The following is a 22,420-nucleotide window of genomic DNA, read 5'->3' as shown; positions in this document are numbered from 1 at the left end:
CATTCCTGAAGCAACTCAAATACATTACATAAATACATGTTAGGCAGAACAGCTGTCATAAAAATAATATTTAGAAAACTGACACTGAAACAGTCTTGGCCTATAGCAGGTCGGCACGTGTACATTTAATATTACAGAGTCACTCTCATTGCATTTTATCTGTAGCCTGCATGAATAAATACTTGAGCTTGCGAGTTGAGACAGTTAATTTAATTGCTTTGCATATAATAAGAAAATCCAATGGTGTCCCACCTGACGATGAATGGTATAACACTCTGATGGCAGGCTCTGTAAACACTGTCTGTGTAATATAGTGATGCAATTACAAGAAAAGAGGATAAAGAGGATACACAGATGAAAAAGCCTGGAGGAGACAGACAGAGACAGTGGGGACCTCGAACATGAAGGACGTCACTCTGCACGGCGACATACAACCTTCATTTTTCATCGCTCTCGCAGACGGCCTATTATTTATTGAAAAAACAATGACAAAAATACAGTTATATTAAATACAAACGTTTTTTTTTCATTATTCGTAATGACTTGACCTTGGCAGTGAAGTGTCCTCCACTGGGACATAAGTTAGAAGTTATGAAAGGAAACTGCAGCCTGGCACCTTTGGGGAAAGTTACAATGTGGAAAGCCGCTGTATGAACGAACCCCTATGTACAGTTTAATTTAACCAGTGTCATCAGCCAACTTTATTTTCACTTGCATATGAATTTACGTCGTGAAAATAACTGAACATTGCACTTGTCTGCAAACTAAAGCTACTCTGAGATACAGAGAAAATAATGCATTATTAGTATTTAAAAAGTGGGCTGTAATTCCAGAAAAGTCCCACAGACAAGATTTAGCGAGCGTGGCACGTGAATAGAATATGAAAGAGGTTAAGGTTCTACATCATTTATACTCAACACTTTTACCCTTTAGTTTCTTCACCTCTTCTTCCCATTCCCTCTCTTTTTCTCAGAAAGCCTAACAGTAGTGATGTGTTGAAGCCAACGCTCTCTTCTTCTCATTTCAGGCATGGGTGAATTATTGAAGGTCATGTCTGGTCTCCATTTGATTCCAAAACAACCCCTGTAGCTGTAGACAGCCACGATACAGTCTCAGGCTTTACGTCTCTGCCTTCTGTTCCAAAGCTGCTCGTCTTCCAGGACTTTGAGGGAAATGATGAATTGAGTAGAAACATCTTTATGGAGGACACCCAGAGCCAAACAAGGCAGGACTTCATTTCAGCGTCCTTCTCCATTTCATTTGGAACGGATGTTAAAAAGATGCCTTTCCAACAGAGGACTCCTTGAAAACTTTTAAGTGTCTGCTTCGCATTTCCGACTTAATGTTCCATCTGGGAGAATATGCAGATCAGTGGAGAGCCTTGAAGCCGTTTATTGCTGGTGCATAGTGATATAAATCCCCTGTATTGCTGTTGAGCTCTTCTTATTTTCTCCGCAGGGGTGCTCAACGCTGCCTCCCCGGCAAACACACCCCCTTACAGTATATTCAGTTCATCGATGTTCAAGGTACTTTGTGCCTCTTGGACATAATTATCAAAGTAATGCAATTAACTAGTAGAAAATATTTTTATCATGATGGCTTTTGAATGTTGCTTGCTTGCAGCTCAGATGAGGTCATTTACAAGCAATGCAGCCCCTGTGTATCATTCTGTTTTCGGTGGTGGGGGGAAAATCTGTTTCTTTTTGTTCTGACACTGTGCCATCTGCTAATGTAAGAACCCGGTACCTTTTTAGGTTTCCTGTACCCACAGTGTTTTTAGAACACAAAGGGAATCAGTGCCTTCCTACTTTTCGGGTAGTCTTCAAACTTAGCCAGGTACCATCTGTACGGAGAGAGAAGAGCCATTTTATTCTATTAATGCAATGATTTAGTTCAAAGTGTGCAATACACCCTGTGAAAAGCTGCTTACCGTGTGTGTGTGTGTGTGTGTGTGTGTGTGTGTGTGTGTGTGTGTGGGAGAGAGAGAAAGAGATTATTCTTACTTGTGGTGGGCCACAGCCCTGCTGGCAAGGACCACTGCAGTAAAGATGGCGAAAGCTGAACTGTGAACAGAGTGGCCAGCCAGAGCGAAGCCTGCCCACTCTGTTATCTCTCCTAAGAAGTTGGCTCCAGACACATAATCAAACATTCCGCCTGTGGGTAGAAGTCACAGGATTTAGGACAGGTATGCGCATCCTTTCATATGTTCACTGAAGGAAAATAACAAACATGACTTTAGACTTTATTGCCCCCAAGGGGAAATTATTTTTCACTTCACAGTACATTTATGTGCCGCACGCCGACAGACAATAGCAGACGGACAACAAACACAACAAAAATTTAATGCAGACAAAATATGTAAACAGAGTGGGACTGGACTGGTCCACATTTTTCTCTTTAAGATAATAACATTACAATGATTGTTCACCTACTGCCATTGCATACTCAGTTGACATTTGAATTACTCAATGGAATTTTGAGTCCGCTGCTAAAATTCTCCAAGGGTATCGACACAACTAGCCCCATGCTGACCATAGATGGCTTAACACTCACTATTTGACGTAAGGCAGTGTTGCTACACTCGATGGGATAATGGCAGTTTCTCGGCTGAGGGGATTCTAGACGTGCCTGGAAGTTCCTTAGAACGGCACAGCTCACAGCTTCCTACCGCCTCGCCTTCTCCACTTTATTATCCTTGTGGGTCTGGTATGGATTGTTTCAACAGGTTCACCGCAAGTTCAGGCTCAAGGTGCTATTGTGGCGACTATATGTTCTCACTCAAGGGAGCTACTCTTTCCGTGAACCTGTTATTATTACTGAAGGAAAAATCTAACGTATGGTATATATACCGGCCTCAAGGCGGTTTGTCAAAAGGAATTTGGAAATGGGCCAAAATGCTGTTTACCCCAACCCCCCACACTTGTCGCATCTAATCTCATAGAATCTGCATCTATTTTTACAGCGTAAAGGTCATGCACTGTAAAACAAATCGACCATCAAAACGTTGTGGAATTTTAATAACATTTTCTTGATGCAACTAGTGTGCTGTCTTATCACGGCTTGTGTTAAAGGAACGCATTGACATTACAGTTAATCTTCTGTCCGAGATGAGACCTAGATGAGAAGATCAATACCACTCTTATATCTCTCCGTTTAATATGAAGCTGGAGCCAGCCGCTGGACGCTTTACTTAACAAAGGCTGGAAACCAGGGCAAACAGCTGACCTGGCCCTGCAAAACCCAAACCTGTTATTGTATGGGTTAAACAAACAAGATATGAAATGTTAATGAGTGAGCTTAAGATGAGCTTAAAGGCGGATTTTGTTGCCTTTGTCACTGGACAGAACCAGGCTCTAGGTTTCCATCCGTTTCCAGTCTTTGTGCTATGCTAAGCTTACCTGCTACCTGCTCCTGTAGCATCATTTTAACCGCACTAACACTGGAGATTTATCGAGCGAATAAGCCCTTTACCAAATTGTCAAGCTGTTCCTTTAATACATACTGACATTAGTTTTGAAGTGATTGCTTTCCAACTGTCAAGATGATCTGTCTGCTGAAAAATATGCATTTACAACTGTACATGTAAAAGCAATCTTTTTTTACAGTCCATAGGCTGAATGCTTTATTTAGCATGAATCTCCAATAAGTCTGGTAACTACATGCACAGACATATAAAGTGCATGTTCCAGTTTAGGGCTGGCGTGCTGTCTAACATGATTACTATCAACATTGTGCGGTGTAGGGCATTTCTCCTTGTGTGTCAAGTAAAGCCAAACTACACAGACTACAAGTATTGTGAGTCACTGACACACGCGCTGCTGGGTTGGGGCACATTAAGAGTCCTTTTTAGAACACTAATGTAAGGGCTAACATACGGCAAGGCAGAGAGGAAAAAGATAACTATTGACAACCTGTGATTCTGCTTACGGCGCAATCCTATATAATTATGCGACCACACTGGAAAATTAGCATGTAGCGCTGTGTACGAACGACCACAGAGTTCTTTGCCATGATATGATTACTGCTTTCTTGACTTTCTTGTCACCCACTTGCAGCGGTGGAAAAGGGATTTGAACTTTAAAGCTAAGTAGAAGTAGCATCACAATATAAAATCAACCTTTTACGGTAAATGTCCTGCATTCAAAATCAAACATACTCCCTTCTGAAGAATGGTCCCTTTCAGCTTGCTTAATATAAGCATTTTAATTCTATATGTTAAAGGTTGGCACAGGTTACCAGTAACCACAGCCAGCATATGCACTATATGCAGTCAATGAAAAAGTAAATGTAGAACAGTGTATTGGAATTCAAGTGTAAATCTGTATGAAGGCAAATGCAATGCTTCAATAAATGTTTCCCTCTCTGAAAGCTTGAAGAACAGAAGTATAAGACTTGCTCATTGCGGTGAGAGAAATGAGTCTGTGCTATTTGATGACCAAAGGCCTTACCTGTGGGAATCTTGTAACCAGTCTCTCCGGGCTTTCTCAGGTTCCTCAGGATGTGGTCAGAGTGCACATTCACCAGCCAGCCGACCAACCACAGCACAGACCCTGGAGACGGACCAACCAAAAGCTGCTTTAGCTCAACATTTCACAGGCCAGAAAGCCAACTGGCGTTTTTCATGACATACATTTTGCTAAACATTTGGGGAAATACTCTTGTAGGCTTTCATTCCAAGAGTGAGATGAGCAGATCAATTATACCTCTTCAACTATCTGTGAGATAGTAAGCCGTTTCCCCCAGTCTTTATGCTAACCGCTTTATGGCTCCACATTACATGCACAGACATGAGGTTGAGCTGAGATCAGTATTCTAGTTCCACTCTCAGAACGGGAGCAAAATGATATCATTTGTGTTGTAAAAATGTCTATCTACGACATTCATTCTATAGGCTGAGGAATTTTAAAATGTAACTTGATAAAGAAAAATGGAACAAGTTATTTCAAACAATTTGTTCTGACACTCCTGAAATGTTTTCCCTAAGTAATTACATTACATTATGGCATGTTTGGGATTCCAGACTGTTTACGGGCTTATTAAATTAATCAGGGTAATTACTGTGTATCAGCCTGGTACGGTTGCATATTCTGAATTGCTATCCAAATCTCAGATTTGATCTGTGATTGAAGTCAATGATGATTGTCAGGCTTTAATTACAACAGGAATTTCAGGCAATATATTCACTGGCTAATTGTGATATGAATTGATATCAGCAAGACATATTAATGTGATTTAATATAGTTGGCTTATTGTACAACTCTATACATAATATTAACGATGGGGAATTCCCTTGAACTGTCAAGGGTGGGTGGAACAATGTAGGAAATAAATGAGGAAATATTATTTCATTCTACTGGAATACTTTTTGGACTGGTCTTTCTTTGCTCCAGATGCAGGGTTTGATAGGGATAGGGCAAGGGGAGTGGAGGGGCGAAAACGGTGGAAAATCATATATTCATAATGGGCAGTTTCCTGTGTTTGCTTGAACGGCCAAGGGAGCCAAGAAAAACTGCTGAACTCTACAAGGTTATAAAGGCGTGAGGAGCACCTGCAGTAGAGCAAAAGCAAAGAGATGATGAAACAGAAGATAGACGAAGACTGTGGTTGTGTTCCGAATCGCATACTTTCTACTATATAGTATGTAGAAAAAAGATTTAGGATGTCCCGATTCTTGTGGCCAGATTTAGGATGGTTAGAAGTACCCGGATGTCCTACTGCATCCGGCCAAGATTGTTAGTGTTGAAAACTGCATCCTATTTGGGCCATTCTGACCCACAATCCAGTGCGCACGTGAAGTGACGTCACATCGACGAAGCCTCCATATGAAAACAAACGGGGACGCGACGGATATAAAAGCAAGAGGCAAGATCAAGGCGCAATGTTATGATGAAATAAGAGCGTAAAAGTATGTCCCAATAGTATGCCTACTGCATCCTAACTAGATTATTTTTATTGTCGGAAGTAGTATGTAGAATAGAAAAAAGAAAGAGTATGCGATTCGGAACGCAACCTGTGTGTTTTTAAGCAAAGCTTTGCCATTAAAATTTATTTTAAATGGCGGATAGAAAAGGGGAGGTGAGTATAGAGTGGTTGATGGGATGATGGGAGAGGTAGGTAGGGATTCTGTTGTCCTGAGGGTGCATCGTACTCTGTTCCTCCCTCATTCCCTTTCTGTCACTGCGTGAATTCAATTGAATGAATTCATTAAAACATGTTTCATAATATTATACAGTGCTCATTTTTATATTGTTTTACAATGATTTGTACACACAAAACAATATAAAAACACAGTTTATTAACCAAGTATACTTTTACTAAATTATTTTCATCAAATGAATATGTCGAGTGTTCTTTCGAAAAGTGTTTGTGCATCACTGCATCCCCTCTTTGTGCACTCTCTTTAACTTACTTAAATGTCACATCTGCCAATATAAAAAAGCCAACTCTTTATTCACCCTACACTGGTGTGACCAGCCTGATCTCATGCTAGCTTCACATTAGTTTCTCTCCAACAGAACAGTCTTGACTTTCTCCAACCTCCGTGGGGAGGAGCCCGGTCAAAAAATGACAGGCCAGTCAGGGTCTGAGCTCTTTACCTAACGTTTGTCACTAATAGTGGAAGGCAGCTTTTGATTGGTTCGTGTAGTCATCAATTAAGGCTGTGAGACCAGACCAGCCATATCTCACAAGCTTATTTGTTGTTCCATGTTGATCTCAGCGACTACAAGAACCAATCAGGGGCTGCCTTTCACTGACGGATGGAATGTGGGAAGGGCCAGGTCTGACTGGAGGCTAAATTGTTGACTACATGAACCAATCAAGGCTGCCTTCCACTAACGGACGGGCCGAATCGTGCAAAATCCGGCTAGACAGCCTAGCATTCATCGATTTGAAACTACTTACAATGAGTTTTTGGAATGCCAAAGCAGATCTTTAACTTTTCTATCTTCCTGAAACAGAAAAGTGAAGGGGGCACAAAGACCAGATATTGTGCAAAATAAAACAATTGGTATTCCACTTGGCACATACCCGCGATGAAGCATGGACGTGTAACCCAGTCTGCAGGGTACTCAGCATAATGGCTCAGGTATCTGATCTGCATGTAGCCATTATACATGCAGAAAACAATGGCCAGGACGAATGAGACAACTGGTGTTGGTTTACCTCCTCGGATTAAAAAGGGATAAATGAGGGATCTGCAGCAGGAGAGAAATGACATAAACAAATGCCAGTTATTACAAATACTTAATTTGACATAATGGCATTGATTAGTGTATTTTGCTACTGGTATAATACAAGATAGAATGCATTCTTCCTGTGTCAATGGTTGAATTACATAACTATTTAGATATGACCTAGGTCATTAGAGGGAGGGAGCCCTCCTTATACACACATTGGGACTCGTTTATTGTACTTCTGTATTCCTGCTGGTGAAACTAGATGAAAATGAGCTTTGAAATTTTAGTGCCTTCATATTTAAAGCCATGGTTTACCCACCTCTGAACATAGTGGCAGAAGTACATGGCAATGAGCAGTTGGTTGGGCAGCAGTGAGGTTTTTGCAGCAGAGGTCCAAAATACCAGGCACACAGGCACCAGGAACGCGGGCAGCTCCTGGACGAACCAAGCAAACCTGGCGTTAACTGGGAATCCATATTTGCTGTTAGCATATCGCCCGTACGGGACATTTTCAAAAAGCAAAGTGACGAAGGTGCAGGCTGCCATGAAAAGCATTAGGTAAGCCAAGCAGTTTAAAATGTACAGCTCGTCCTCCTCCGAGCGGAAGAGCCAAGAGAGCAGTGCGTCCATGTTAGCAAAATATGAATGAAAATTGTCTAAATGTAGCTTATATTTACAACTATTTGTATTTTCTGTATGTGTAGCTAACTATTGTATGCTACGGAGTGCACGCGACCATAGACTGTTTATAAAAGAGCACGAGATTGACGAATGGGCATCTTCCCATCTCATGACCAATCACTGTCCGCGTCCGCACATCATGTCAGCCAATCAAAAGGCTCGGCTTTGCTAGGAAGTTATTCAATTTTGGACGTCACCATGAATGAACTTCAATCATATCACCCACTGTAAACAATGATTTGGTATAATATCTATACTAACGTATTCAATTACGAAATATAAGCTTATTCGTTAGTTTATGAGACGTGCAAGCTTGTACAACATTAACAACACCTACATTGGATGCGAATTCTGTTAAGCGAATAATCATTTTTACATTTAACGAAAGCAATTTTTTAAATAAAAATCTTATTTCGAGCACATGATTTTAACTTGCCGTTATTGCAGCATAACGCTATGAACACGAATCGCCCGAAAGTGCTTGACTTTACTTCAGGCAGACTCTGTGGCCACCTCGAAAGGTCCTAATTCACGTGCGTCAGAGGCAACACGTTTCGAGGATACACAGCACAGCAGTCCACCCCCCAGAAACAGCTCAGTATCTACATTTTAGCCCAGTTGCAGGTCCAGTATCTCCGCATTTAACCACCACGTCGTTCCGCAGACTTTTCTCCAGAGTCGTCTGCTATTCCAACATGGGGAAACGATCCAGGAATCGGCAGAAAAACGCGCCTACTACTGGCAAAGACGACAGAGACTCTGTGAGCCATACTTCACTCTTGCTAATGTTCGGTGTAAAGTGCTCAGTCAGGCCACACATCACATTAACTAACCGAATGTGAAATTAAACTGCTTTATATTTCTTTGTTGTTGTCTTCTCGTGCAGCTGTGACACCGCATAACAGCTGCAGCACCTCACAGCTTTACTTCTGGCTACCGTAACTCATGCTATTTACGAAGGCATGTGTGCGTACTTACGTCCACCATCGCGTATAACTATTAAGTGTGTTTGTTTTTGTTTGGAGAGGTGGACGATCTTCACTAGACCTTGCTCTGAGAGTTGTTAATTTCAGGTGGTCATGTGCACACTTAAATGGATAAGCTATAGGCCTACATCAGTTAAATCATCTTATATCAAAACTATTGAAACAATTATTGTTTGTGGATTACTACATGACGAATGGACCATTTGGCCAAACTAACATGTGATCAGCCTAAGGAACTGTTTTACAAGTTATGTACCTGTGACCATAAGCAAGAACACATTTAATTAATGAGATCTAGAATGAATTAATTTTGAAATAGAGAAGATTGCATCCTTATTTTGTTTGTGCTTTCCAGTTAGCTCTGTGCAGAAAAGGCAGTTCAAATGTTCACCAAATATATATGACCTCCACCAATAACTATCATTGATCCATTGTGTGCAGGGCTGGGGGCGGCAGGGCTATGCCGAGATTGTCAAGGAGAATAAGCTGTTTGAGCATTACTACCAGGAGCTGGGCCTGGTGCCTGAGGGAGAGTTTGAGCAGTTTATGGAGGCCATGAGGGAACCACTGCCCGCAACCATCCGCATCACTGGATACAAGAAGTGGGTTGGTCAGATGGACTTCCTGCATTCAGACTATTTGTTTAATTTCTTAAATTTGCTGTCAACAAAAAAAAACACCATGCAATATTCTATAAAATATAGGTGCCTTTCTACCAAGGATGTTTTCAGTGGGATGACCTTTTTAATACAAGAATCCAAATAAATAAATAATAAATCCCAGAAGTTCTATTCTTTTTCTTGATTGTTGTTGCTTTAACATTCATTTTTTTTGTATTTGTTTGTCCTTGTTCTAGCCATGCCAAGGAAATCCTCCACTGTCTGAAGGAAAAATACTTTAAGGAAGTCCAGGAGGTGGAGATCGATGGACAGAAGATTGAGGCTCCACAGCCTCTGAGCTGGTAAGACGGACCTCATTTGGCTCTTTTCCAAATGCCGAGCCAAACCGTACCCTTGTATATGTGCTTGTTAAACCTTTGCTTAAAGGACACCCATAATTCGATCCCTGCAATCCAAATAGCATAGTCTTCCTTTTTTCTATTCTACATACTACATCTGACCATAAACATAATCTAGTGAGCATGCAGTAGGCATACAATCTGGACATTCTTTTACTTTTATATTGATTTCATCATAACACTGCGCCTAGATCTTGCGGTGTGCACTGGATTTTGGGTCAGAATCACCCAAATAGCATGCTGTTTTCAACACAAAAAATCTCAGCCGGATTAAGCATACTAAATCTGACCACAAGAATTTGGACATCCTTAATCTTTCTACCTTACTAAATAGCACAAAGTATGGAAATAGGAACGCAGCCAATTGTAAAGTCAGTGCACCCACAGTGTTTCTTATTCTCTCCAGGTATCCTGACGAGCAGGCCTGGCACACCAACATGAGCAGGAAGATCATCAGGAAATCTCCCCTGCTGGAGAAGTTCCACCAGTTTCTGGTCAGCGAGACTGAGTCGGTGAGTCACACACACACACCAGGCACAGAATATACCAGAAACTACTGTGGACCTAGTGGAAAGTTCTGTTGAAAAGGGGCTTTGTAGGTTTGAATATTGGCCGTTTTACCCCCTGAAATAAACCTGAAATGAACGAGGAAAACAAGATGTCAGAAGTGGTCAGAGAACTGAAGAGATGACATTTGTTTCTGTGTTTTGTTGTCTTTGCAGGGTAACATCAGCCGACAGGAGGCTGTCAGTATGATCCCTCCTCTCCTCATGAAGATTGAGTCCCATCACAAGGTAAAAACACTGCTATTTATTCTTTTTCCCTCCCTTGTTCCCTCTTGTAACTCACTTTCCCTGTTGCTAGAAAGTATCTGTCTTTTAATGAAAATATATAGTTTTTGAAGTATAGACATGACTATGGTTTTGTGCAGATCCTGGACTTATGTGCGGCTCCAGGTTCGAAGACAGCCCAGCTGATTGAGATGCTCCACGCTGACATGGAAGTGCCGTTTCCAGGTAAGAAACGCACACCTTTTAAAAGTGGGAAAGATGCAACAATGGCTGGTTTTATTTGTGTTTGACAGAAAAAACATTTGCCTGGCAATGAGTCCGTCCCATGGTAATATCTTATTCGGGATATGATCTTAACCGGGTTGATATCGCTTACTACATTATCGTAGTTCTTAAATATTGCTGTGCATGTAAGCGTAGTCATTGTGCCCCCACTTCAGCAGCAGTTATGTTAACCCTCTCCTGTCCCACTCCAGAGGGCTTTGTCATCGCCAACGACTGCGACAACAAGCGCTGCTACCTGCTGGTGCACCAGGCCAAGCGTCTCAACAGCCCCTGTATCATGGTGGTCAACCACGACGCCTCTGTCATGCCCACGCTCACCATCGACAAGGACGGCAAGAAGGAAAGCCTGTTCTACGACCGCATCCTGTGTGACGTGCCCTGCAGGTCAGCAAAGGGGCCCGGGGGCTTTGTGTCTGTGTGTAATACACAGGTCTGCAGGAGAGATGGGGTGGAATGAAATATAGCTTTACTGTGCGCATGGTTGTGTGGTACAGGTTTAGTGGTTAAAAAAAGTCTTCCCCCTGTTGTAAAATCTGGCATCATTTTAAGGGGCCAAGGCAGATCTGATGGGCTGAGAGTTCTGCCTTGAGTCTGGCCAGCTGTAGTGCCGAAGCCCAGCCAAACACAACATGGGGAGAGGGAGGGAGTGGAGGAAAAGCAGTAATGAAGACAGACAGATAGACAGAGAGAGAGAGAGGCGGGCTGGCGGGCTGGAGGGCAGCAGTGATATGAGCAGAGCTAAAGCCCAGTGTTTAGACACTTTGTACTTGGCAGACATTTTTGCCCTGTGAGAAGGTTTGGGGAGGTCTGGCCAAACTGATGATGTGTCTGACTGCTGTCTGCTCTGTGCTGTGCAGCGGGGACGCCACCATGAGGAAGAACATAGACGTGTGGAAGAAGTGGACCACCAGCAACAGCCTGCACCTCCATGGGTGAGTAGGGGGGGAAGGAGCATATGGTTTTGCTTTTGAGACAAGAGAAACCCATATACTCAACCATAAGGGAAATAGAGGGCTTTCTTTTGGTTTGTAATTAAAAAGAAGTTTGCAGGATCACAGAGTGTGTGTGTGTGTGTGTGTGTGTGTGTGTGTGTGATCACCAGGCTCCAGATGCGTATCGCGGTGCGTGGAGTTGAACAGTTGGCAGTGGGAGGGAGGATGGTCTACTCCACCTGTTCCCTCAACCCCATCGAAGACGAAGCTATCATCGCAGCACTGCTGGAGAAGAGCGAAGGTAACAAACGCACTAGTACACTCACAGCACTAAAGAATTCAAGTCTAATGTGTTAAGACTTTTGAGTCAAATGAGAGCAATTTTCTTCTTGATCTCCAGTTTTTACTTCCTACTATTAAGCAGTTAACCTATAGCTTCATTTGTGTTGTAGAAGGTTGTTTTTTTATGGTGAAACATTTCAAGAACACTAATGCTTAACTTATTACAACAGTGATTTAGGGATGCAGCTAATATTTTTTTTAAATTGATAAAAAATTATTTAATCAAGTAATCTTATTAATTTTGGTCAATACAATGTTAGGAAATAGTGACAAATGTCTATCACAATATTCTCAAGTCTTAAGGGATGTCTGCAAATTGCTGTCCAACAGTGTTTTGGTGTACTATTATAGAAGTTAGGGGTAGGAAAAAAAAGGCCTTGCATTCGGGAAACTATATATCATTTTTATCTGGAAAGTAGTTTATTTTATTTATATACATATATATTTTTTCCGCTCAAACGATGCATGTTACTACGTTACTATTGCACTGCATGATATATTGTTCAACTGGACCGATGGCACAAAAGCAGAGTTGCAGTCTTGCAGCACTTCCTTGCTTGGAACCCACAAGACCAAAATGTCACTTTTACAATGCTAACATGTATAAGAATATAGTGTATGGAAATCTGAATGTAACCACACAGTCATTCTCTGCCAAGTTGTAACGTCTCTCGCATGCCCGTTGGCAGGATCGTTGGAGCTGGCCGACTGCTCAGGTGAGCTGCCTGGGCTGAAGCGGATGCCTGGGGTCTCTGCCTGGAAGGTATGGGGGGAAAATGCTTTGGGTCTTTGCACAGTCGTTATAACCACAACAATCCCTAAAGGACAAACTGTTTAAGTCAGGCTGGAGCACTTCAGCTTCAAAGTCAGTGTCTTGACTATGGATTCACTTTTACTGGATAACACACTCATACCCGTTGTTGTCTCGGTAGCTGATGACCAAAGAGGGCACGTGGTTCAAGGACTGGGCCGAGGTTCCTGCCCATCGGCACACACAGATCCGGCCCACCATGTTCCCGCCCACAGACAAAGAGAAACTGGCCAGCATGCATCTGGAGAGATGGTACGTACATGTGCATATGTAATGTAAAAAAACAAAACTGAAAGACTGTTTTAAGACTTTTCAGCTCCTTTCCCATAACTCCATCCCCCTAAATCTAATCTTATAGTCCATGTATGGTCGGCTTGGTCATAATAGCTGTGGTTAAACGCTCTACAGCCAAGGTAAATAGGAGCGACCAGAGCAGGGAAGCGTGGTTTAGCAGCACTTTGAGTGCCAACATAATCACTGCATATTCGGTTGGTGAATTCAAAAGGCAAGGGGGTGATGTCCATATAAAATGTTAATAAAATGTTCCCCTAGGTGGATTTTTTTTTTAGTGTATAAGAAAATAAAAGCCCCCCCCCCACCAAACCCTTCGTGGGGGGGGGGGGGGGGGGAATGGACACACACACACACACACACACACACACACACACACACACACACACACACACACACACACACACACACACACACACACACACACACACACACACACACACACACACACACAATGTGGGATGATGTCATTTCTAGTCTGCAGCTTTGACTTTAATGCTCAATGCCAGCCAGCAGAGGGAGCTGTTGTACCACTGGTGTGTGCCTTATTTAACGATGCAAAAAAAGAAAATCCTTGTCGATCTTCACTGTAGGTGGCACCATAAAACTCATAAAGCCATGATTTGTGTGTTGATGACAGTATGAGGATTCTGCCACATCACCAGAACACCGGCGGTTTCTTTGTGGCCGTGCTGGAGAAGAAAGCCCCGATGCCTTGGAACAAAAGGAATCCCAAGGTACATTCGCCTCACACACACACAGCACACACCTGATGGATGATTAGATTGTCAGTCTTATTTGAAGAGAGAAATGGAGCAGAATTCCCCCATGGTGGGTATAGGGGTATGTCTGTTGAACCAGCACTAACCCATCCCTTTCTCCCGCTGCTATACACTCACCTGTTCAGTTCCACTAACCACTCCAGGGACTCCTTCTTCTTGATTTCATTCGGTTTTAAACCTTAATAATCTCTGAAAAAAATATGGAGGTCTCCCCCCGTTTTCAGTGATGCTGAGAGACAAGAAACTAACAGATACAAAAACTGAATATATAAAAACAATACTCACTGAAAACAACCGCACACTGATGAAATGCTTTGAGATTAACGGCCTTGAAATGTCCAAGAGGAGTAAGAGTATCCATTAAATTAATTAAACATAATGTAGGTGCTTCTATGCTTTTGGTGCATCGAAACTAAAAAGCAGATTTACCAAATTGAGAGTGGTGGTGTCAGTGATTCTAGAGAACGCTTGGTAAATGCTAGGTTTACAGAGCCTAGGCTGAGTATTAACACTGGATTTCTTTTCTCAGTGCAAGGTACAGACAGGTAGCCGATTGCGAGGAGATATTCACTGATTTTGACAAAGTATTTTAGACAACAAGAGTGCTCCAAAATGGCTGATTCCACCTATAACCTGCAGAACTAGAAGCATAAGGCAGTTTGTTGAGCGAGTTTGATAAGGTCCTGTAATCCACTTCAGCATAGACGTTATGTATGGCGATGCCGGTGACAGTCTGATAAGACATTTATGGATGAAAAGATACAAATGATTGTCACACCTTTTGTGCCAAAGAGATCCAACCAACTTTTTATATGCACAGTAGTACAGTGGTAAGTGTCATAGGGATCTCCAGTGATGAATCTGATCAGCCTCTCTTTGTCCGCTCATCTCCCTCCAGCCGAGAAGGGACAACTCGTCGATCTCCGCGGCCCAGACCGGAGGCTCTCTGGCGGCCTCGGCCCCAGCAGACGCTCCCTGCCCTCCAGAGAGCACCATGGAGGAGGAGCAGCAGGGGGCAAGCCAAGAGGGGAAGGCAGCAGAGGAGGCACCCAAAGAGGCTTCCACGGTTCAAGACACCACCGCTAAACAAGACGGAGTGTGTGGGTGAGTCATGCTGGTCTGCTGAGCTAATAAACAGGAAAAAAACGCTCCATTTCAGCCACTATAAACAAAACATGACTTTGAACTTACTCTTTTGGATTAACAAAACCCATCGGTGGTCCTGAAGAAATATTATAGGCTATAATTTGTAATCAATTCCGTATGAAGGTCATCATTAAAAGCTCATACTGAATGGCTTTTCCTCCATGTGAGCTGTATTTTAAACCACAGTCATGGGAATGTGTTTCTACCACAAAGTCAAGCACATTGGGTTTTTGGAATCTAAATAAACATGAGTCGATTATTTGAGTCATAAATGAATGTCTGTCCTTTCCCCAGGCCTCCTCCCTCTAAGAAGATGAAGCTGTTTGGTTTCAAAGAAGACCCCTTTGTGTTCCTCACTGAAGAAGACCCTGTTTTCACCACCATACAGTAAGGGTCTCTCTTGGCGTATTAGGCATGGGATTGATTACCGTCAGCAACCCTGTGGCGAATAGGCCTGTCCCCGACTTGGAATGAATAGGATACGCCTGGTAGAATACGGAGATTCGACTATTCCCGATACTATCTGGCAATCAGAAAAGTGCATTGGAGTTAGATATTTGCCTGTATTCTCTATTGACAGGTAAAACAAAGGTTTGAGCATCACGAAAAGACAGCTGACGACATTTAAAATTAGAGTGTTTCCGATATACATCTGAGATGCTTGCGGTCTAGACAGGGGGGTTAGGGTTAATTGTTTACAAGGAAACCCAGCTTTTCTACTACACTAATATGCAGGGTGGAGGATAATCCATATATTGCACACAATCAAATAAATCTGGTTATTGCCTTCGCCATTTCCAGTTTTATTTTTGCCGCTCGCTCAAGAAGATGTTCAGTGTGCATGCTCACAATTTTCACGTATCGCCACCTACTGGCGTGGCATGATTACGTCAGTGTTTTGCCTATCCAGTTTTATTGTAATGCACATGTTTAAAACAAAACAAAAAGCAAGAGCTCGAAGGACCCACGCCGACTGTGGGGGTTCTGACTTATGATTTGAATCATGGACTTTCAGAGGGCATCCCTAGTAGCAAATTCATTTTTTGTGTCCTCCTTTTTTCTCTAGATCTTTCTATGGCCTGGCCCCCAACTTCCCCAAGCTCCAGGTTCTGACCAGGACCCACGACGGCAAGAAGAGAAACCTGTACATGGTGTCCAAAGAGCTCCGCAACGTGCTGCTCAATAACAGCGAGCGCATGAAGGTTTGTGTGTGTGTGTGTGTTTCTAGTAGATCATCGCACATTAAAAGCCAGGGTTGATAATACATTTCCCTTGTATGGAAATCCAATAAAAATGGATGCAACCTATATCAATAATCAATTATTTCTTGGAGAAAATGCATACAGCATTGATCCAACTGCACAGTCTAATCAATTTAGGGGAATTATTGTATATTATTTTAGCAATGCGTGTTGCCAGTTTTTCAATAGACATATTGGCTTTACATTGGTACATTAGCCTGTGTGTGTGTGTGTGTGTGTGTGTGTGTGTGTGTGTGTGTGTGTGCCTGCCTGTGTGTGTGCCTGTCAGAGGGAAGCAGCCTAACAGATGGGAACCTCCCCTATTCCAAATCCCTCTGGTACTCCACCCTGTAGTACCTGCACAGGTGGCTGTGTGTGTGCGCGTGTGTGCGCGCGCGTGTGCCTCAGTCTCTTTGTTCTCCTCATTGTGTTTGATGTCTCTCATTTTTTAGTCCTTTTCTTTTGGGTTAAACTGCAATGATTGAAAGCCAATGCCTGTGCTCACTTCTCTTATCGTTTTAAGTTTCACAAACCAAATGCAGTCTGCTTTATTACTTAATATCCATTTTCCTTGCCATTTAATATTTACATGTTTAATTATAATGCTGAGTAAATATGACTTGCTTTAGGTTGGTTGAGACTTCCACATGCGTATTTATTTGCTGAAGTGTAGTTAAAACTGCTTATGCAAATCACTGACAGTTGGCTCCCACTCCTGCTGGGACACCAGAGAGAGGCTGCACTGTGTGTGTGTGTGTGTGTGTGTGTGTGTGTGTGTGTGTGTGTGTGTGTGTGTGTGTGTGTGTGTGTGTGTGTGTGTGTGTGTGTGTGTGTGTGTGTGTGTGTGTGTGTGTGTGTGTGTGTGTGTGTGTGTGTGTGTGTGTGTGTGTGTGTGTGTGTGTGTGTGTGTGTGTGTGTGTGTGTGTGTGTGTGTGCGCACAGTTCAGTAGATGCCTTGAGCAAAGTGGTTTGGTGAACATCATTAATTACAAAGAAAAGCCTTAACAGTAATACTCCAAGACAACAAGTGTAACAAAATGAGGCCTTTTATTTAGAATTTTCAAATTACCATGCCTGATTAGGTTTCCTGGAGAGATATTAATGAGTGCAGTAAAAGTCAGTGGAATTTGGCATCATCTTTTTTGTTCACCGCCATACAGTATGTCAGCATGATTTCTCACTGTTTTTTTTAGGTCATTAACACTGGGGTAAAGGTGTGGTCTCGCAACAACGATGGAACAGAGTTTGGATGTGCCTTCAGACTGGCTCAGGAGGTAACAACAACACACACACTCAAACTCACACACACTCTCTCTCTACCCTGGAAACACACATCCTCAGTGGACTAAAAATCATCTTTAAATAAATTTTGAGTAGTGTTTTACTAATCTCAAGCTGTATTAGTGTTTCAAATAACACATACTCCTATCTTCAAACGATATTTTGAAGGGTTACACACCGTGATGCAATGAGATGTATAATTAATATTTCCAGCACCTCAACACCATACATTTTCTTATATATTTTTTTTTTATAGATTCCATTGTTAAACTACCTGTTTTAAAATGTGCCATTAGTTATTCTTACTCTCATCCCTGTAATCACCATAGAACCAATGAACACCGCTGAATTTATAATAGAGCCACGCTCAAGCAAACATGAAATGAATTCATTTTCTTTACACTGTGAGGAATCTGGCTTTATTTTCTTTTACTGGTCTGCCGATTTGTCAACCACATCTCCTCTCTGTCCACCAAAGGGAATCTACACTCTGCAGCCGTACGTTGGCTCCAGGATAATCATCATCTCTGTGGAGGACATCAAAGTGCTGCTGACCCAGGAGAACCCCTACATGAGCAAGATGCAGGACCACGCTCACGCACAGGCCAAGAAACTAAGTATGCATGGGGGGGATTAAAAAATATATATATATTATGTGTATTAAAAGTAAATAAACACTCTCAGAAAAAAATACAGCTCTGCAAATATTATTACTACAAATTTTATGGTCCCTTTTTTTAAAGGTTCCTTTTTGATACCGTCAAACAAATAGATTACAAGAAAATGTTACGAGGCCGAGTGTGACTGGAAGGTTTTCTGGCTCGGCTGGCATAAAATGAAAGGGAAAACATGAGAATGAGTAATGCTAAGTCCTCCTCTACAACTGGGTGTTGGGGGGGGGGGGGGGGGCTGCCCTTGAGCAAAGCACTGATCCATAAACTTCACAAGAGGAGCTTAACAGATCCACCAAAAAGAAAACTGTGGTTACACTGAGGATTATCACACATTCAAATTTGACTATTTTATTGTAGCTTTCTATTTATTTGTGTTGTTTTCTTCTCTCCACAGGTATGGGTAGCATTGTGTTTAAGTACATTCCCGACCCAAAGTAAGTTGTTTTATTTAATTAATATGTTATGCGCTGCTAAAGGAGAAGGAAGTGATATGGTCCTTTTTAGCTAACTTCCTGTCAGTGACTGCAGTTAGCAGTCCCCTCCCTCGTCCCTACGTCACCACCACATGAGCGTCTTCATCAGATAGTGCCGCGATGTAGAGCAGCGAGTAATCGTTCACAGGCACAGAGACCCCGCCTTTTTATAGCGCTCTGTCTCCTGAAATTTGATCCGGCAACTACTGCAAAGCTGAATGACTGGGAGACCTGTGTTATGAACCGCACATACTGTTAAAGTGATTGCTGTATGAATATAGAGTGACTTAATATGTAAAAATATCACTTACTTCTCCTCTTAAGCATATTCTATCATTATCTGTGTGAAGTGTGCTCCTGTTTTTTTTGGGTCATTTCTCACTATCACCCTGTGTTCTCCCAGTAAACCGGAGGAGCCTCAGTGTTCCATCCAGCTGTGTGGATGGAGGGGAAAGACGTCCATCCGTGCCTTCGTCCCCTCCAACGAGCGCTACCACTACCTGCGTATGTTGGGCGTGGAGGTCTTCAAAGAGAAGCAGGGCGTCAAGGACAGAGACAGGGGCAAGGAGGACACGGGAGAGGAGAAAGATCCAGAGGAAAACCAGCCAGAACTGGAGTCCAACGGAGGGGAAAACGGAGCCACACAACCAAAGACTGACACTGGCAACAAGGAGACTAGCAGCTGAGAATGTATAGGAGAGTGTAGTGTGAAAGGTGGATTGACTGGAGGGCTTATTAAGAGTTCTGAGAGCTGACCCAAGATCAGCATAATGTGGTAGAAGGAAAGGGGACGTCTGTGTACCACACTGCCACAGCAGAAGGATTCGCTCCCATACAGATGGACTCGCTTAGGATTTAAAAATGTTTGGGATTCCCTCTCGGAGTCAGCTTTTTTTTAGTTAAATGGCGTGTCTTATTTTATATAGTGTTTTTTTTTAAATGTTTAACAAATTTATGCCATTGACCAAGTGGCATTACATTTTCTTTCATTTGATCTTGTTCAGAGAGGATTTTTACAATGTGCCATTTCATTTTCTAAACCTGTAATAAAGCAGAAACGTGGAGTTGATTAAAAAGCGTTGCAGGTTCAAACGACCAAATGATTTGACTTCCAGCTCATTCTTCTGTGCCTGTTGACTTATAAGAGGCTTGCTCCAGAAGAGTACAGTACATTTGGGCTTCACACAGAGTGATGTATTAAGGTCAGGACAAGGGAGTGGCATGATTTTATTTCCAAGTTGTTTTAGCTACTTTAAACACTGAGATGGTGACACTTGTCAAAAATGTGTTTGTGACAAAAATCACCATATCTTTTTTTTTAAAAACCTTATCAAATATGCAGGTATGTCATAGGAAGATGGTTGTCATGGCAACATTCTTTCCAGGCACACAAGTTTTCCAAGTTAACAGCAGTCAGAAAAAAACTGTCAGAATAAAGCGGATCTCGAAAGACATCTCCAGATAGAACATGTTTTATTTGTCATTTTATTATATATTTGTCTTCAAAAAACTAACATGAAAAACAGTGAATGGGTGTGTGTGTGTGTGTGTAGGGGGTGTTTTTGTGCTTGAAAACCTAACCATATTGAATGATAGTAAGGGGAGTTAATTCAATAGCTAATTCAAATAGCATAGTTATTGAAGGATGCTAAGAAATAACAATGAAGAGATGGAACAAGGCAGACTGTGAATGTAAATGCAGACAAAAACAGCTAATGTTTAGCATGTTAGAGCTAACATTCCTGTTGCAGGTATCTACAGTCTGTCACAAATGATTATGCAAATTGGAATTAAGTGTCATAAACATTTAATCTTTTGTATTTAATTTAAACTCATGGATGGTATTGTGTCTCAGGGCCCTTTGGATCATTGAAATCAATCTCAGACACCTGTGATAATCACTTTGCTAAGTAAGCCCAATCAAAGGAAATCTACTTAACAAGGAAGTTCCACACTATTAAGCAGGCCACATGTTTCAAGCACTATGGGAAAGAAAAAGGATCTCTCTGCTGCCTAAAAGCGTCAGTGCAATACCTTGGACAAGGTATGAAAACATTAGATATTTCACGAAAACTTAAGTGTGATCATCGTACTGTGAAGAGATTTGTGGCTGATTCAGAGTAATAATGGATTGGATTTATAGAGTACAGACGGGTTCGTTCGGATAAAGGTAATCTGAGGAAGGTTTCTGCCAGACAAATTAATCGGAATAGGAGAGCAGCTGCTAAAATGCCATCACAAAGCAGCAGACAGGTACTTGAAGCTTCTGGTGCCTCTGGAGTCCCGCAAACCTCAAGGTGTAGGATCCAGAAGTTTGCAGTTGTGCATAAACCTATTATTCGGCCACCCCTAAACAATGATCACAAGCAGATACGGTTGCAGTGGGCTCAGGAATACATGAAGACTCATCTTCAAACAGTCTTGTTTACTGATGAGTGCCGTGCAACCCTGAATGGTCCAGATGGATGGAGTAGTGGATGGTTGGTGAATGGCCACAATGTCCCAACAAAGCTGCGACGGCAGACAGGAGGTGGCGGAGTCATGTTTTGGGCCGGAATCATGGGGAGAGAGCTGGTAGGCCCCTTAGGGTCCCTGACGGTGTGAAAATGACCTCGGCAAAGTATGTAGAGTTTCTGACTGACCACTTTCTTCCGTGGTTCAAAAAGAAGGACAGTGCCTTCCGTAGTAAAATCATCTTCATGCATGACGATGCACCATCTCATGCTGCAAAGAATACCTCTGTGTCATTGGCTGCTATGGGCATAAAAGGAGAGAAACTCATGGTGTGGCCCCCATCTTCCCCTGACCTCAACCCTATTGAGAACCTTTGGAGCATCCTCAGGCAAAACATCTATGAGGTTGGGAGGCAGTTCACATCAAAACAGCAGCTATGGGAGGCTAGTCTGGCATCCTGCAAAGATATTCAAGCAGAAACTCTCCAAGAACTCACAAGTTCAATGGATGTAAGAATTGTGAAGGTGTTATCAAAGAAGGGGTCCTATGTTAACATGTAACTTGGCCTGTTAAGATGTTTTTGATTGAAATAGCTTTTGATTTCACTAAATACGACCTCCTAATGCTGCAAATTCAACACATTCAATTTTTAGTCATTTACAACCTATAAAATGTTTTGAAACTCTGTTGTGCATAATGATTTGGAACAGTGCATTTGGAGTTTTTTATTTTTGAAAAAAATACTTTTATTATTGGGAGGTTTGTTCAATAAAATTCGAAATATACTCTAACGGTTGATGACTTGAAAATTATACTGACTGATTAGCATCGACTATTTAGGAAAATCTGTGAAAATCTAATTTGCCTTATAATTTGGAATGCAGTGTATAAGATACATTTACATTTTGACTTGATGGCCTTAATAAGTCAGCGGCACACCAAAGTTAGTACAACGAATCCTGACGAAAATAGGACTGTGCACTAAATGTCATACCAATCCATCCAATGATGGTTGAGAGATTTCACTCAAAGCCACACATGTCGACCTTTTGGG

The 22,420-nt window shown here is 42.1% G+C and overlaps 2 protein-coding genes across 2 annotated transcripts; one reads left to right on the top strand and one right to left on the bottom strand.

Annotated features, from left to right (window-relative positions):
* Positions 1-111: 111 nt before the first annotated feature.
* On the bottom strand, positions 112-7,825 carry srd5a1 (steroid-5-alpha-reductase, alpha polypeptide 1 (3-oxo-5 alpha-steroid delta 4-dehydrogenase alpha 1)). The gene is made up of 5 exons (XM_080045044.1): positions 7,498-7,825; positions 7,030-7,196; positions 4,449-4,550; positions 2,004-2,154; positions 112-1,843 (listed from the first exon to the last, which is right to left on the bottom strand). Exons 1-5 carry the CDS (start codon positions 7,806-7,808, stop codon positions 1,777-1,779), a joined length of 798 nt encoding a protein of 265 aa, XP_079901170.1. The 5' UTR covers positions 7,809-7,825; the 3' UTR covers positions 112-1,776.
* Positions 7,826-8,413: 588 nt separating this feature from the next.
* On the top strand, positions 8,414-20,347 carry nsun2 (NOP2/Sun RNA methyltransferase 2). The gene is made up of 19 exons (XM_080045221.1): positions 8,414-8,620; positions 9,287-9,447; positions 9,702-9,806; positions 10,270-10,375; positions 10,586-10,657; positions 10,795-10,879; positions 11,131-11,323; positions 11,797-11,871; positions 12,042-12,172; positions 12,903-12,976; positions 13,146-13,276; positions 13,956-14,052; positions 14,996-15,201; positions 15,538-15,630; positions 16,310-16,445; positions 17,678-17,758; positions 18,244-18,382; positions 18,834-18,873; positions 19,316-20,347. The coding sequence occupies exons 1-19, from the start codon at positions 8,555-8,557 to the stop codon at positions 19,596-19,598; spliced, it is 2,274 nt and encodes a 757-aa protein (XP_079901347.1). The 5' UTR covers positions 8,414-8,554; the 3' UTR covers positions 19,599-20,347.
* Positions 20,348-22,420: the final 2,073 nt, after the last annotated feature.

Source organism: Ammodytes marinus (genome assembly GCF_949987685.1).
Source record: "Ammodytes marinus genome assembly, chromosome: 17".
In the NCBI taxonomy this organism is placed as follows: domain Eukaryota; kingdom Metazoa; phylum Chordata; class Actinopteri; order Uranoscopiformes; family Ammodytidae; genus Ammodytes; species Ammodytes marinus.
Note: the sequence above shows the minus strand (reverse complement) of the source record. Positions and strands in the feature narration are given on the sequence as shown.

Bases quoted from the DNA above. Each gene is read 5' to 3' on its own strand.
- nsun2 (XM_080045221.1), top strand. From the start codon at position 8,555: ATGGGGAAACGATCCAGGAATCGGCAGAAAAACGCGCCTACTACTGGC. The intron at 9,448-9,701 runs GTGGGTTGGTCA...TCCTTGTTCTAG, and splicing joins CGCATCACTGGATACAAGAA to CCATGCCAAGGAAATCCTCC. The intron at 9,807-10,269 runs GTAAGACGGACC...TATTCTCTCCAG, and splicing joins GCTCCACAGCCTCTGAGCTG to GTATCCTGACGAGCAGGCCT.
- srd5a1 (XM_080045044.1), bottom strand. From the start codon at position 7,808: ATGGACGCACTGCTCTCTTGGCTCTTCCGCTCGGAGGAGGACGAGCTG. The intron at 2,155-4,448 runs GTAAGGCCTTTG...TTCTACCCACAG, and splicing joins TGGTTACAAGATTCCCACAG to GCGGAATGTTTGATTATGTG. The intron at 1,844-2,003 runs GTAAGAATAATC...CTCTCCGTACAG, and splicing joins AGGGCTGTGGCCCACCACAA to ATGGTACCTGGCTAAGTTTG.